Raw genomic sequence first — 11756 nt, forward strand, 5'->3', positions numbered from 1 at the left:
CCTCTGTCCTGTTTCTGTAAGGTCTCTGCTATGTTTCCGCTTGGCTTGTTTGTATGTTTGCCTGTGATTTGCGAAATATCCCAAGACAAGAGACATAAAGTCTTGGTCTCTGAGAATAAGCAGAATGTTACATTCAGCTTAAATATCTCCTGGGAGACCTCAAGGTTTTGAATTGTCATCATTATGGAAACAGGAATTGCGAAAGGAAATAATTTAGTCTCTCTCCCTGGGTCCCTATGGGACTGTGTTTGACCTCAGTTTAACTTTGGTGGGTTTCAGTCTTGAGAAAATGTGCCTAAGAATGAAACACCCCCCCCCCCAAAAATGGTTCAGTAGATTTGGAAGGGAAGGGTTGGAAAGAGGTTTAAATCTTAGCATTTTGTCTGGAAAATTGTCACATTGTACCTGCTCCGGTCCGAACCGCCCAGAATAAAGACGTGCAATCGGTCCAGGACGCCCAGGACGCGTTAGTTCCTCTGGTCTGCGCGCTGGGACTGTCGCACCCAGCCGACCTGCTTTCGCGCCAATAGCATCTCCCGGCGCAGACCGGCCCCAACGCCGCTGACTCCGCGGCCCCGCCCGCTACGAGGCCGGCGCTGCCCCCGCCACCGCCCCGCGCCCCGCCCCCGGCCGCCACCCGGCTGCGCCGCCGCCGCCTCCGCCCAGACCGGCCGCAAGCGCCCAAGGTGCCGCCGCAGCGATGTGACCTTCCGGGCTGCCAGGACAGGATGACCGGAGCCAATGCCCCGCGGCGCCCGCGGCTAACCACGGCTTACCAGGCGCTCTGACCTTGCGCGCTCCCAGCTCCGTCCCCGCCCCGGTACGGTCCAGCCCCGGCCCCCGCCATGCCGCCACAGCCCGGGCCCGCCGCCGCCCTGGGCACCGCGCTGCTGCTGCTCCTGCTGGCCTCCGAGTCTGCGCACAGTGAGTGCTGCGCGGGGCCCCAAGAGTCCACTACTGCCGGAGAGCGGTCACGGGTGTCTGCAGTCCGCCCGGCCCCGCAGCGCGCCGCAGCATCCCGGGAGGGGAGCAGGGACGGGGCAGAAACGGGGTCGGGGTACAGGCCCGAGAGCCGTGAAGGAGGCGCAGGACCGAGGGCAGAGTGGAGGCGCAGGGCCGTGGTGGGGTGAGTCGGGTGAGGACAGGCCCGGGGGCAGGAAAGAGGTCGCAGGACCGTAGAGGGGAGGGACAGTGCCGGGTCGGACGGGGCGCGGGTTGACCGCGTCGTCCTCTCCCCGTAGCCGTGCTGCTGCGGGCGCGGGAAGCGGCGCAGTTCCTGCGGCCCAGGCAGCGTCGCGCCTATCAGGTCTTTGAAGAGGCCAAGCAGGGGCACCTGGAGCGGGAGTGCGTGGAGGAGCTGTGCACTAAGGAGGAGGCCCGGGAGGTGTTCGAGAACGACCCCGAGACGGTGAGCGCTACCCAGAGTGGTGCGCGAGGGCGCCTGGGGTCCTCAGCGGGCGGGACGTGGGGCGGGTGTTTGCGGATATCCTGCGCGCACTGCTGGGACTGTTGTCCTGCAGCACTGCAGACCTCCCTCCCTTCGGGGTTTCCGCGAGCCGCTTCTGTTGGGTCCCGCGCCCCGAGCCACGCCCTAGCTTTCCCCTGCGCTGAGACGGTCGCGGTAAGGGTGGCACGCACACAGGAGCCCCGCCTCCTATCCCCGGGGACCCCAGATGCTCCCCTGGAGGGAAGCAGTCTGGTGGATGCTCAGTGCAGGCAGCAGCGTGGAGGTGTTCACTGTCAGAGCCTCCCTGGGGTGAAAAGGGGCCGGTTTCAAAGAATAAAAGAAATGCACTGGCTAAACCCCAAACAGCTCCAGCTGCAGTGGAGGTGAGGATTCTTAGGGCCGCACCACTCCTCCATCAACATAGAGGGGTGGAGAGTTTTCCCAAAAGAGGAATTGAAAGATCTGAGGCCGGGAATTGCTTGCAGCAGCAGGTCCAAAAATATGATTACAGGAATAGTGCAGATCCTGCATGGGGGCAGCAGGGTGGAAGTGGCATCCCTCCTGCACAGTGCTGGCTGCCAAGTGTCTTACTGCTGAGACGCAGGTGGTCCAGGGCCTGGCTGTGCTGACCCAGGCTGGCCAGAGCAAGTTTGCATCCTTGCAGAGTGCCAGGGCAGCCACTGCAGGGCAGCTCCGGGGGAGGGGCAGCAGAGGGTGTGTACTCTGGAGCCCGTGACTCTGGAAACTCAGTAATGGTATGGACTTGTGTTATGCCATTTTCTACTGCAAAGTCAGGGTAATTTCACAGCTAAGTTGCTGGCTCTGTGGAAATTTTCTTTTAAGAATTTTACAGGGATGAAATGAGTATCTCCTTGGAGTGAGAGTGGTCTGAGCATCAGCCTTCACTCTGCCTCATACTCCAGTGGTGGGCTGTACAGTCCCTCTTAGATCCACTGCTTTGAAACAAGAGGTCTTGGGCACAGCTGGTCATTGCAGTGACCAAGATGGGAGGGGGCTCAGTGCCAGCAGCACAGACCTTGCTGCCTGGTGTCTCCCTGCTCCCTTTCAAACTCCCTGCTCTGCCATTTCCCTCTGGCAAAAGGTCTGGAGGGCCTACTGGAGTGGGGGTGGGGGATTGATATGCACTGGGCCCTGTGCATATCAGGGGGGCTGTTGGGTTGACTGGGGAGGGCAAGGTACACACCCTCCAACCCCAGGCTTACCTGGAGCTCTGCTGGTGCACACAGCCTTGGGAGGGCTTGATGATAATGAGTCAGAGCTACAGGCCCCCACCAGGGAGCTACTGTAGCCAGGCCTCAGAAACATAAGCCCCTCTTCCTGCTGCTAACAGGGTATAGCCTGGGCCAGGCAGAGCCTTGTCCCCTCAATGACTATAATTGCTTTTATGCTTTAATAATAACTTTACAAAGGTATGTAATGAAGATAAGAAAAAGGTGCTCATGACCCCATGACTTTAACTCAGCCACTGTCATTTCAGCCTGTGTGTGAGGGCTTAGCACTCCCGCTGCACCTGCCCATGTGCACTGCAAGCAGTGATGTGGGGCCACCCTCCTGCCCCCTAGAGAATCCCTTTCCCGCCATAGCCACTTGTGATTTTCCAGAATTTGGTCTTCCTTCCCCACCTCGGGCCCCAACACCAATATGGACATTTTCCCTTCATTTACCAGCCTCCCCACTGGACCACCCCCACCTCTGCCTGGCAGTGGTCAGCTGCACTGGGGGCCCTGGCACCCTAGGGTGCAGCTCCAACTGTCATTGGGCCTGGCTTTTGGCAGCGCTCCCTCTGTTTCCTGGCAGGGTGGAATGTGGGAAGGGCCTGGCTGGAGCAAGACTGGGCGGGGCGACTGGCTTGTTTCCCGGCCTCATTGGTAGCCCAGGTGTGTACTGCCTGGAGGTCCTCACCCCGCCCTCCTCCCTGCCCTCCCTCGGGGCTCAGGAGCCCTCAAGGAGAGGCAGCCCTAGGAAGTCAGCAGAGTTCCCTGCCTTTGACAAACAGCTCATTTCACCCTTTGTGGAACAGAGTAAGGCCAATGGGTGGTGCAGAGCCTCCCAGCCTCCCACAGGCCTGTGAGAAATGTCTGTCCTCCCCTGACCAGGCGGGCCCCACCATCGGAGAGTGATATAGGGTGCTGGATGCTGACGTCCTGTCTGCAGGACATCTTACTGGGCATTAGTTAACACACCTCCTTCCAGGGCTATTTCCCTCTGGTGTCAGGCAAGCTCTGCTCTCTGAGATCCCAGAGCTCTAGGAGAGAAGCCCTTCCCAACGCCTCTGGATTCCTGCGGGGGAGGGGGTGTATCTCCAGTATCTCACACTGGCTGGAGCTGGTTCCCGCCTCCCACCACATTCCTCCTGGCCAGGCTTCCCTGAGCTGCCCTCCTGTCCTTATCTTGTTTTCCTTTTTATATTGTTATTCTCCCTTCCTGGCATTTTGCCTCCCCTTGTCTGAGGTCCTGGCTGGACAGTCCCATCCTCTCTGTCTCCGTCCTTGGGCAGTCCCTACAGCCCCTACAGCAACGGTTCTCAACCTATGGGTCGTGACTCACAGGAATTGTCTTAAATGGCCATGGCATTAGGAAGGTTGAGAACCACTGCCCTACAGGATCTCAATGATCAACCTTTGCTTCCGGACCATACCAGCCCTGCACACTTTGCTCTGGTCTGTGTGCCAGATCTGGCTGTGGCCCTGACCCCACCACCTCACCTCATGTAGACTGGTATCTCCCTGCTCTCTCCTCCCCCTCCCACCACTGCCTCCCTCAGCTCTCAGGTGTGGGGGCCCTGCCCTGCTGATTGTGATGGGTTCTCTACATGGGTTTTGGGGTACAGTTAGCTTCAAAGGCCCCATCTTAATCAGCGCCTAGCCCCTCAAGGACCTATTCCCTGAGCCTGTGATTATCAGGAACAGCTTGAGAAGGGCACCCTGCAGAGGTGAAAGCCCCCACCCTCTGGCACAGCCACTTGGCAACCCTAGGGGGAGTCCCAGCAGGGGACTGAGGGGAGGCCCTCAGAGACTCACCCCTATGACATGGGGCATGCGGCATCTAACAGGAAGGACATGTCCAGGCCAAGACCTGGACAACAGCCCCTCACCCACCCTGCCTTGACAGCACCCACATGCGTACACACGCAAACATGCACACGCGTACCTGCACACAGAATCAGACATTGATTGACAGACACCCTGACACATACATGCATATGCACATATGTGCACACACATATACTCATGTATACACATTCACATAGACACATAATATGTGCACATACACCTGCAATGAAGAATAAACATAGGCACGCACAAACAACATGTGTATATGCATACAGAGATAGATGCATATACATGTGCCCAGTGACACATACATTTAGACACATACGAAGAGCACTTACAGGGACCAGGTGTTGTGGCTTATGCCTGTAATCCTAGCACTCTGGGAGGCTAAGGCAAGTGGATTGCCTGAGCTCATAGGTTTGAGACCAGCCTAAGCCAGAGCAAGACCCCGACTCTAGAAATAGCTAGGTATTGTAGTGGGCACCTGTAGTCTCAGCTACTCAGGAGACTGAGGCAAGAGAATTGCTTAAGCTCAAGAGTTTGATGTTGCTGTGATGCCATGGCACTCTATTGGGGGTGACAAAGTGAGACTCTGTCAAAAAAGAAAAAAAAAGCACATACATGTACACCCACTAGAATACATCCTCACACTCACTTTTTTATGACTTTGAGGGTCAAAATAGGCCCATTGGGCTACATCAAGGTCACTGAAAAGTGAGACAAGATCCCACAGGGAGTGTGGTCCAGCCCCTCCTCTCCAGGTCTCTCCCTCCCAGAGCATCCTGACCTCTGTCCAGTGGCCCCTGCTACACAGCCTTTTCTCTTGGCCCAGCCTCTCTGGGGCTTTTGCCACTGGAGGCCTTGGGGACATTGGTCATTTCAGATGGGGATCTCTGGGTCGTTCCAACTGTCCTGTCTCCAGAGGGCTGGACAGCCCAGGCCCATGACGTCCTGGGCTGCAGCCCTGTAGATCATATCCCCTCTAGGCGTCTATAGGCACTTGGGGCTAAGCCCAAGAGCCAGAGGTTTCTGTGAGCTGTGATGCCACGGCACTCTACCGAGGGCAACAAAGTGAGACTCTATCTCTAAGGGAAAAAAAGACACTTTGAAAAACGCTGAGCATCTCACTCTGTTATTTAGGAACAAGTGCCCTTTTTAGGGTGAGCACTGCAGCTCCCAGCTCTCCATGAAGGGCCACTGGGACTGTAGAGGTTGAGGGTGGGCCAGGGTGTCACTTGGCCCCAGAGAGGCTGCACTTCACATGCCCTGTTTCCCATTTCTTGGGGTTTGCACTGGGGGCATTTCTGCAATGCAGCCTCAGTTCTTGTCTGACCTGGGGGCCCTGAGCCTGCAGGTGCTGTCCCACACTGGTAATTTTGGTGTAGACATGGTGTATATACCTTGTCAGTGGTGACCCTGACAGAATAGAAAGTTCATTTACAAAATTTTAAAGTAGTTTTCAAAAAGGAGCTGAAAGTAGAAGGGGCTGAGGATGACATCAGCTCCCCACTTCCCTCTTCACAGCAATCTGCTTCTGGCATGACACGTGGCTGGGGAAATAGTGGTGTGCATCGGGCTGCGGACAGCCCATTTTCTTGGACTTTGTTTCATATGGTAGATGATGTGCATTTCCTTCCAGTGTTAGTGCCCCTGACAATAAAATGCACTTTCCCACATGTCCCCAACCTGCCCCCAGGCCCAGTTGTGCAAGGCTTCCTGGACCTCAGAGCTGCAGGGACACCCTAAGCCCGATGCAGCAGCTTGAGGGGTGGGGGCCGTGTCAGTCTGACGCCCAGAAGCACAAGTTACCTCCATCTGCAGTTCCATGGTGCTGCTGGCTAAGTGGATGTCACTTCCTTTCCGAATGGCTGAGGTGACAGTCCTTATAGAGGCTGAGAGGCTGCAGAGTGGCGTGAGGTTTTCCTGCCCTGCTGGGGGGAGGGCTGGCCAGACACCTGTGCTCTTGCCAGGCAGCCCTAAGAGCAACAGTGTGGCAGACGTGGGCTGCATCCAGAACCCATCCATGTCTCAGGTGGACATGCTGTTTGCTTCCATTCTACGCTTGCAGGGACAACTTGACTGTTCATGAGCAGGCAGACTTTGCATTTACTTCAAAAGTGACAGTTGAATAGCATCTTCAAAAGATGACAAAGATGACACAGCGGTGCTGTGAGAAACACAGGTATTCAGTTGTCTCAGCCGTCTCTGAAGTATGACACTAAGTTCTTTCAAAACAAGTATTTCCTATCACATCGTCACTTGAAACTCCTCAAATGAATCCAGATAAACGTCCAGCTGGAGTGATGCACAGTTGACACTGAGGCGTCTGCAGGAGCTTCACCCACAGCTGCAGATACCTAATTCTGACAGAGGCACTGGGAGTGAGCGTTCTAGGACCCATTTTATGAGAAGGGGACAGGCATGGAGGGTGTCACTGCCTTGCACAACAGTGTGTAGAAGATAAGTGAGCAACACCTGTCATCCCACTGGGCGCCTCACCCCTACCAGGCCCCAAGGGGTCACAGTAGACCCAGAGATGAAGGGATTTAGGAAACTTTTCGAGGACACCATGCACAGTTTCTGGAACCTGCCAAGTTGTATGTGGGTCCTATGTGAGGTGGCAGCCAGTGCAACAATCTTCAGGCCCAAATCCTTGTCCCTTGTTGGAAAAGTGCCACATTGGCCATGACTATCTCACATGGGTTCAGGCTGTTTGCTGAAAGTGAATCTGCCCTCAAAGGCCTGGGGTGGCCAGGAAACCACCAGAGGACACTTCCGGGGTCATTGCTGGCCAGATCCCGCCCTGTCCTACACCAGGCTGGGGGAGCTAACCCAAGGTCACGAGGTCTTTTCGGAGCTGGGGCTTCAGCAACATGAGGCTTTAGTGTGGAGCTGGCCAGGGGTGGTCAGGCTGATGGTCAGTCCCTAAGGCTAGCCCTTCACTCTGCATGTGGGAAGCTCCTGCTGCTCTTGGCCTTTGCTGTGCTGATGGGCTGTAGAGGGTGAAGACTCTTCCAGGTAGTCAGGACCTGGTGGTCAGCAGGGCAGTGGTAGTATGCCCGGGTCTTCCTGAAGTCTATTCCCCTGTCTCCCCTCCTCTCAGCAAGGGGACCTGGTGATAGGATGGGCCCAGGGGAGATAGGTCCCAGTGGCAGGGGGTTGATTCATCAGAGCACTTTTGTATGGTTTTAGAACAAATCTGGGGCCTCACTAGAGCCCAGCTAGAGGGCCTGTTCTTGGGCTCAGCTCTCTCAAAGATGCTTTAGGTCACAAGTTTTCTCTGTGTTTACAAAAGTGGCAGGGAGCACATGCAGTTGGATGGTGTCAGGGAGAAGCCCAGCTGTTCACACCAAGACCAAACCTGACACATGGGGGCCTCAGTTCCCTGAGCCTTCCTGAACCCTGGGAGGGCCAGCCAACCCTGGGGTGTGGCCCTCCCACAGGCAAGAACGTTCATAAGGAGGGTCTTGCCCCATGAGGGGCCCCTACCTGGAACAGCACAGGTCTCCTGTTCTCTGAAATCAGTGTGCCTTAGGAGTCATCCTTGGAAGGGTGGTCCTTTGCCATGGCTGGGCATGTGACAGGTGGCAATAAGATCTAAGGTAACTGTGTGGCAGTTTGTAAACTGGAGGAACCATGGTATTAGCTTGTAGTGTCATCAAGAGAGACAGGCCAGGTGCTTATCTCTGACACAAATAACACTGATGTCAGTGCCTTGTCCACTGAGTGAAAATGGGGAGCCCTGCACCTGCTCACTCGTCATCCATCCAGCTGTCACCCTCACTCATTCAGTTACCTGGCTGTTCACTCACCCATCATTCCTCCACCATCCAACTGTCCTCCATCCCTGTGTTCACGATGGTCCTAAGGGGCTCTGGGGCTCAGCTCACAGCATGGTGGCTCAGCTTTGCCCTCCCCACCCCCATCTGCAGCCATTCAAGCAGAGTAGAGACCTCCCCCAGGAACAGGGAGATCCATGGCAAAGGGCTCTGTTTCCAGCCATCCCCACAGGCCCTGCTTTTCCTGGGTCAAGCAGAAAGAGGGGTTTGTCGGTGAGGTGGCTGCTGGCTCCCAATCTTGGCCTCTTGAGCTGTGTGGCCTCTGCACCCTGAGGTTCCTGGGTGAGTCAACCTGCCAGGCTGCAGCCAAGGTTTACACACCTGAGCGGCTTGGCGTCCAGGCCAGTTAGATGGCTTTGTGCATCAGGGCAGCTTATTAGAAGCCTCTGTTTATAGCTGGTCATGCAGGCTTCACATCTTTCACTAGAACTTTCCAAGGGCCACAGGAAATGTTGTTTCCTGTGGGGAGTGTGTAGAACATTTTTTTTTTTTTTTTGCAGTTTTTGCCCGGGCTGGGTTTGAACCCACTACCTCCGGCATATGGGGCCAGCACCCTACTCCTTTGAGCTACAGGCGCCGCCCTGCATGGAACATCTTTAGGTGTATTTGTCTTAACTGTGATTTTATTCACTCACTGGTCAGATTAGCACCTGCCTTCTGCCTCCCAACCCATATAATCAGACACACAAGGGCCAGGTCCCCAGGATATGTCTTGTGGTTTCAGAAACCCTATTCCCACAGATGCCGTCTACTGAGTGGGAGACTGGCACAGTTTTTCTATCAGTAATGCCTTTCTGCAACACTCGAACTCAGCATTAAAACAGATTATACATTAACAGACTAGTTATGATTTTGAAAAATAACACAATTTTTGGAGAGTTTTGGTAATGCAAACATTTATGCCCAACTTTAACTCATGAGTTCATACTTGTTTTTAGTCCTTTCTTTATGAGTTGTTGGTTTCCTGATCCCAAGAGGACACCTTCTATATCTACCTTAAATCTTTAGTGTAGAACTAGAGCCTCCCTATGAGACAAATCCCCAGACCCCGGCCATTCCTGCTCAGGAGGGAGGCAGCTGGACCCCACAGAATTCATGGACCTTGCTGGACTCTCCTGTACTTTTTTGAGTTTGCTCACCTAAGATCAAAATAGAGAGACATGAGGGCCCTCCTGACCCCAGGGGCAGCTGTGTCCGTGTGCCCCAGAGCTGAATGCCAGTGCGCCCTGACCCAACTTTTCTTTCAAGGGAGTGACAGTTTAAAACATCCTGTCATCACTAGAACATAACTTTCTAAAAAACATGCCCAAGTGAGTGCATCTTCATGGCCTGTTGCAGCACTGGAGAGGCCCCCAGGAGCACCCAGAGACCCTCGGCAGCCCTACCTGCCAGTTTTCTCTGCTGAGGTATAGGATAGTGTAGGAGCCTGCCCTATTGCTGTGCCCTGCCCACTAATCCTCACCTGCCAGGTCTGGCTTCATAACCTCAATTTCCTGATGTGTGATAAGGGGGTTAAAAGCACTCCCTGGCTGGATGCTGTGAGGATCACGCAGAATGAAACATGCTGGGTACTGCCATGTGCAGTGGCTGCAGGTGCCATTTCTGTCACAACTGTGGTCTCTTATTTCAGTTGGGAGTGTTTATGGCCAAACTGCCTGCAGGATTGACCATAACCGTAAGAGTAGAGGCAACTTCAGCCAGGCTGTGGCCCTCAGCTTATGGGCTGTCTACTGGGGGTCCCCAAGAAGGTTGTGCCGGCCCCTCTGATGGCACAGAGTGGGGCAGGAAAGTCTAGCCTTCAGCAGGCCCCTCACACACATAGTATGTGCAGAGAGCCCTCATTTATAGCCCCCACAGTTCCTCCTGCACTTCACAAACACAATCCATACAAACCTGTTCCCATGTGTTACCAAAAGGGCTGCAGGTTTGGGGGCTTCCTGGCACCCTCCCTGAGACTGGGTGGCACTTTCTGAGCAGCTATGGTCACTTCTGCTGCCAGCCTGAGTGAATGGCCATGCTGATGGCTACCCGAGGCCCCACTTGTGCCTGCACCCTCCTTGAGAAGGGCTGAGGTTGAGGAGCAGCTGCTGGTTCTGCTACAGAAGCCTAAGGCTGTGTGAGTGACCACTGCCCTTTATCTCTCCTTACAGGACTACTTCTACCCACGATACCTAGGTAAGTGTACTCCTACCTCTACTGCAGTCATCACAGAGGCCTAGTTCCCTGTTGAGAGAAGCTGCTCAAACCCGGGGTGCATTTGGAGCTGTCCAGACTCAAGCACACAGGTCCAAAACACTTTTTGTACCAAGCTTGTATTCTGTGTAGGCTGTCCCTCAGCCATACACTGCACCTGCAGACCTTGTCTCTGCTATGACACCAGGCTTGGCTGCTTGTCAAGAATGGGCTGAGCTAGTGCTGCTTAAGCTTTCTTCTCCCAGGACACACACTTTGGATTACGGAAGCCACTTGGAGTGTTGTTCTTGTGGCTGCACTTACTGATACTCACTTTCTGGGTCTTTTAAATTTTGTGAGCATATTAGCCTCATATCCTCTCAGAGGGACCTTCTTGGGGTCCACATCTCCTGCAACTGGCTCTAAGTGGCCAGAGGCACTTGCTTCTCCTGGATGTAGGGTCTGGTCCAAGGGTGACCAGGTACCCTGCCCTTCTCCATGTGCAGTGACCCATGGAAGGACCAGGCAGCAGTTCAACAGATGTCCTGTACCATTCCCAGTTTCAGGCCATCACTGGACGCTCCTCCTTGCCCAAGGCCCCTGTGGAGCCTCCATGTCCAGCTGTGTACAGTAGGACAGAGAGCTAGGAGGGGATTTCTCGAAGCAGATTGATTTTCAAATGAAGGACAATGTTACAAACAGAGGCCAACTGAACATAAGTTTAAAACTCTTCCTTCTATGCAGTGGCAGGTCATGTGGAAGCAGGGGACAGTCAGGTGCAGAGTTCTGCCCATGGGTGGGGCATTGTCCTATTGTCATATTTAGGGTCAAGCCCTGTTTCTGCTGAGGGATGCTGGCACTGAATGAAGTGACCAGTGCATCTTTCCTGGGCAGTGTGAGAAGCTGCAGCATGATGACGCTCTGCCCTTGTGACTTACAGTGTGATGACGCTCTTCCCCTTGTGACTGGCAGCATGATGACACTCTGCCCTTGTGACTTACAGCATGATGACGCTCTTCCCCTTTTGACTGGCAGCATGATGACGCTCTCCCCTTGTGACTTACAGCATGATGACACTCTGCCCTTGTGAATTACAGCATGATGACGCTCTTCCCCTTGTGACTTACAGCATGATGACGCTCTGCCCTTGTGACTTACAGCATGATGACGCTCTCCCCTTGTGACTTACAGCGTGATGACGCTCTTCCCCTTGTGACTGGCAGC

The 11756-nt window shown here is 54.7% G+C and overlaps 1 protein-coding gene across 3 annotated transcripts in view; it reads left to right on the plus strand.

The window, feature by feature from the left end:
• The first annotated feature begins 673 nt into the window (after nt 1–673).
• GAS6 (growth arrest specific 6) overlaps nt 674–11756 on the plus strand; it is a 33419-nt gene continuing 22336 nt past the window's right edge. The window contains exons 1-3 of one of the 3 annotated variants that reach the window (XM_003799998.3): nt 674–924; nt 1242–1408; nt 10511–10535. In XM_003799998.3, the coding sequence (XP_003800046.1) occupies nt 846–924; nt 1242–1408; nt 10511–10535 (271 nt within the window). In that variant the 5' untranslated portion in view covers nt 674–845. Of the gene's footprint in view, nt 925–1241; nt 1409–10510; nt 10536–11756 lie in introns of those variants that run through there. The other 2 variants (XM_023519184.1, XM_012811526.2) reach the window with 2 other exon arrangements.

This window comes from Otolemur garnettii, unplaced genomic scaffold (assembly GCF_000181295.1).
Source record: "Otolemur garnettii isolate 467f Iridium unplaced genomic scaffold, OtoGar3 scaffold00161, whole genome shotgun sequence".
NCBI classification, from domain to species: Eukaryota; Metazoa; Chordata; class Mammalia; order Primates; family Galagidae; genus Otolemur; species Otolemur garnettii.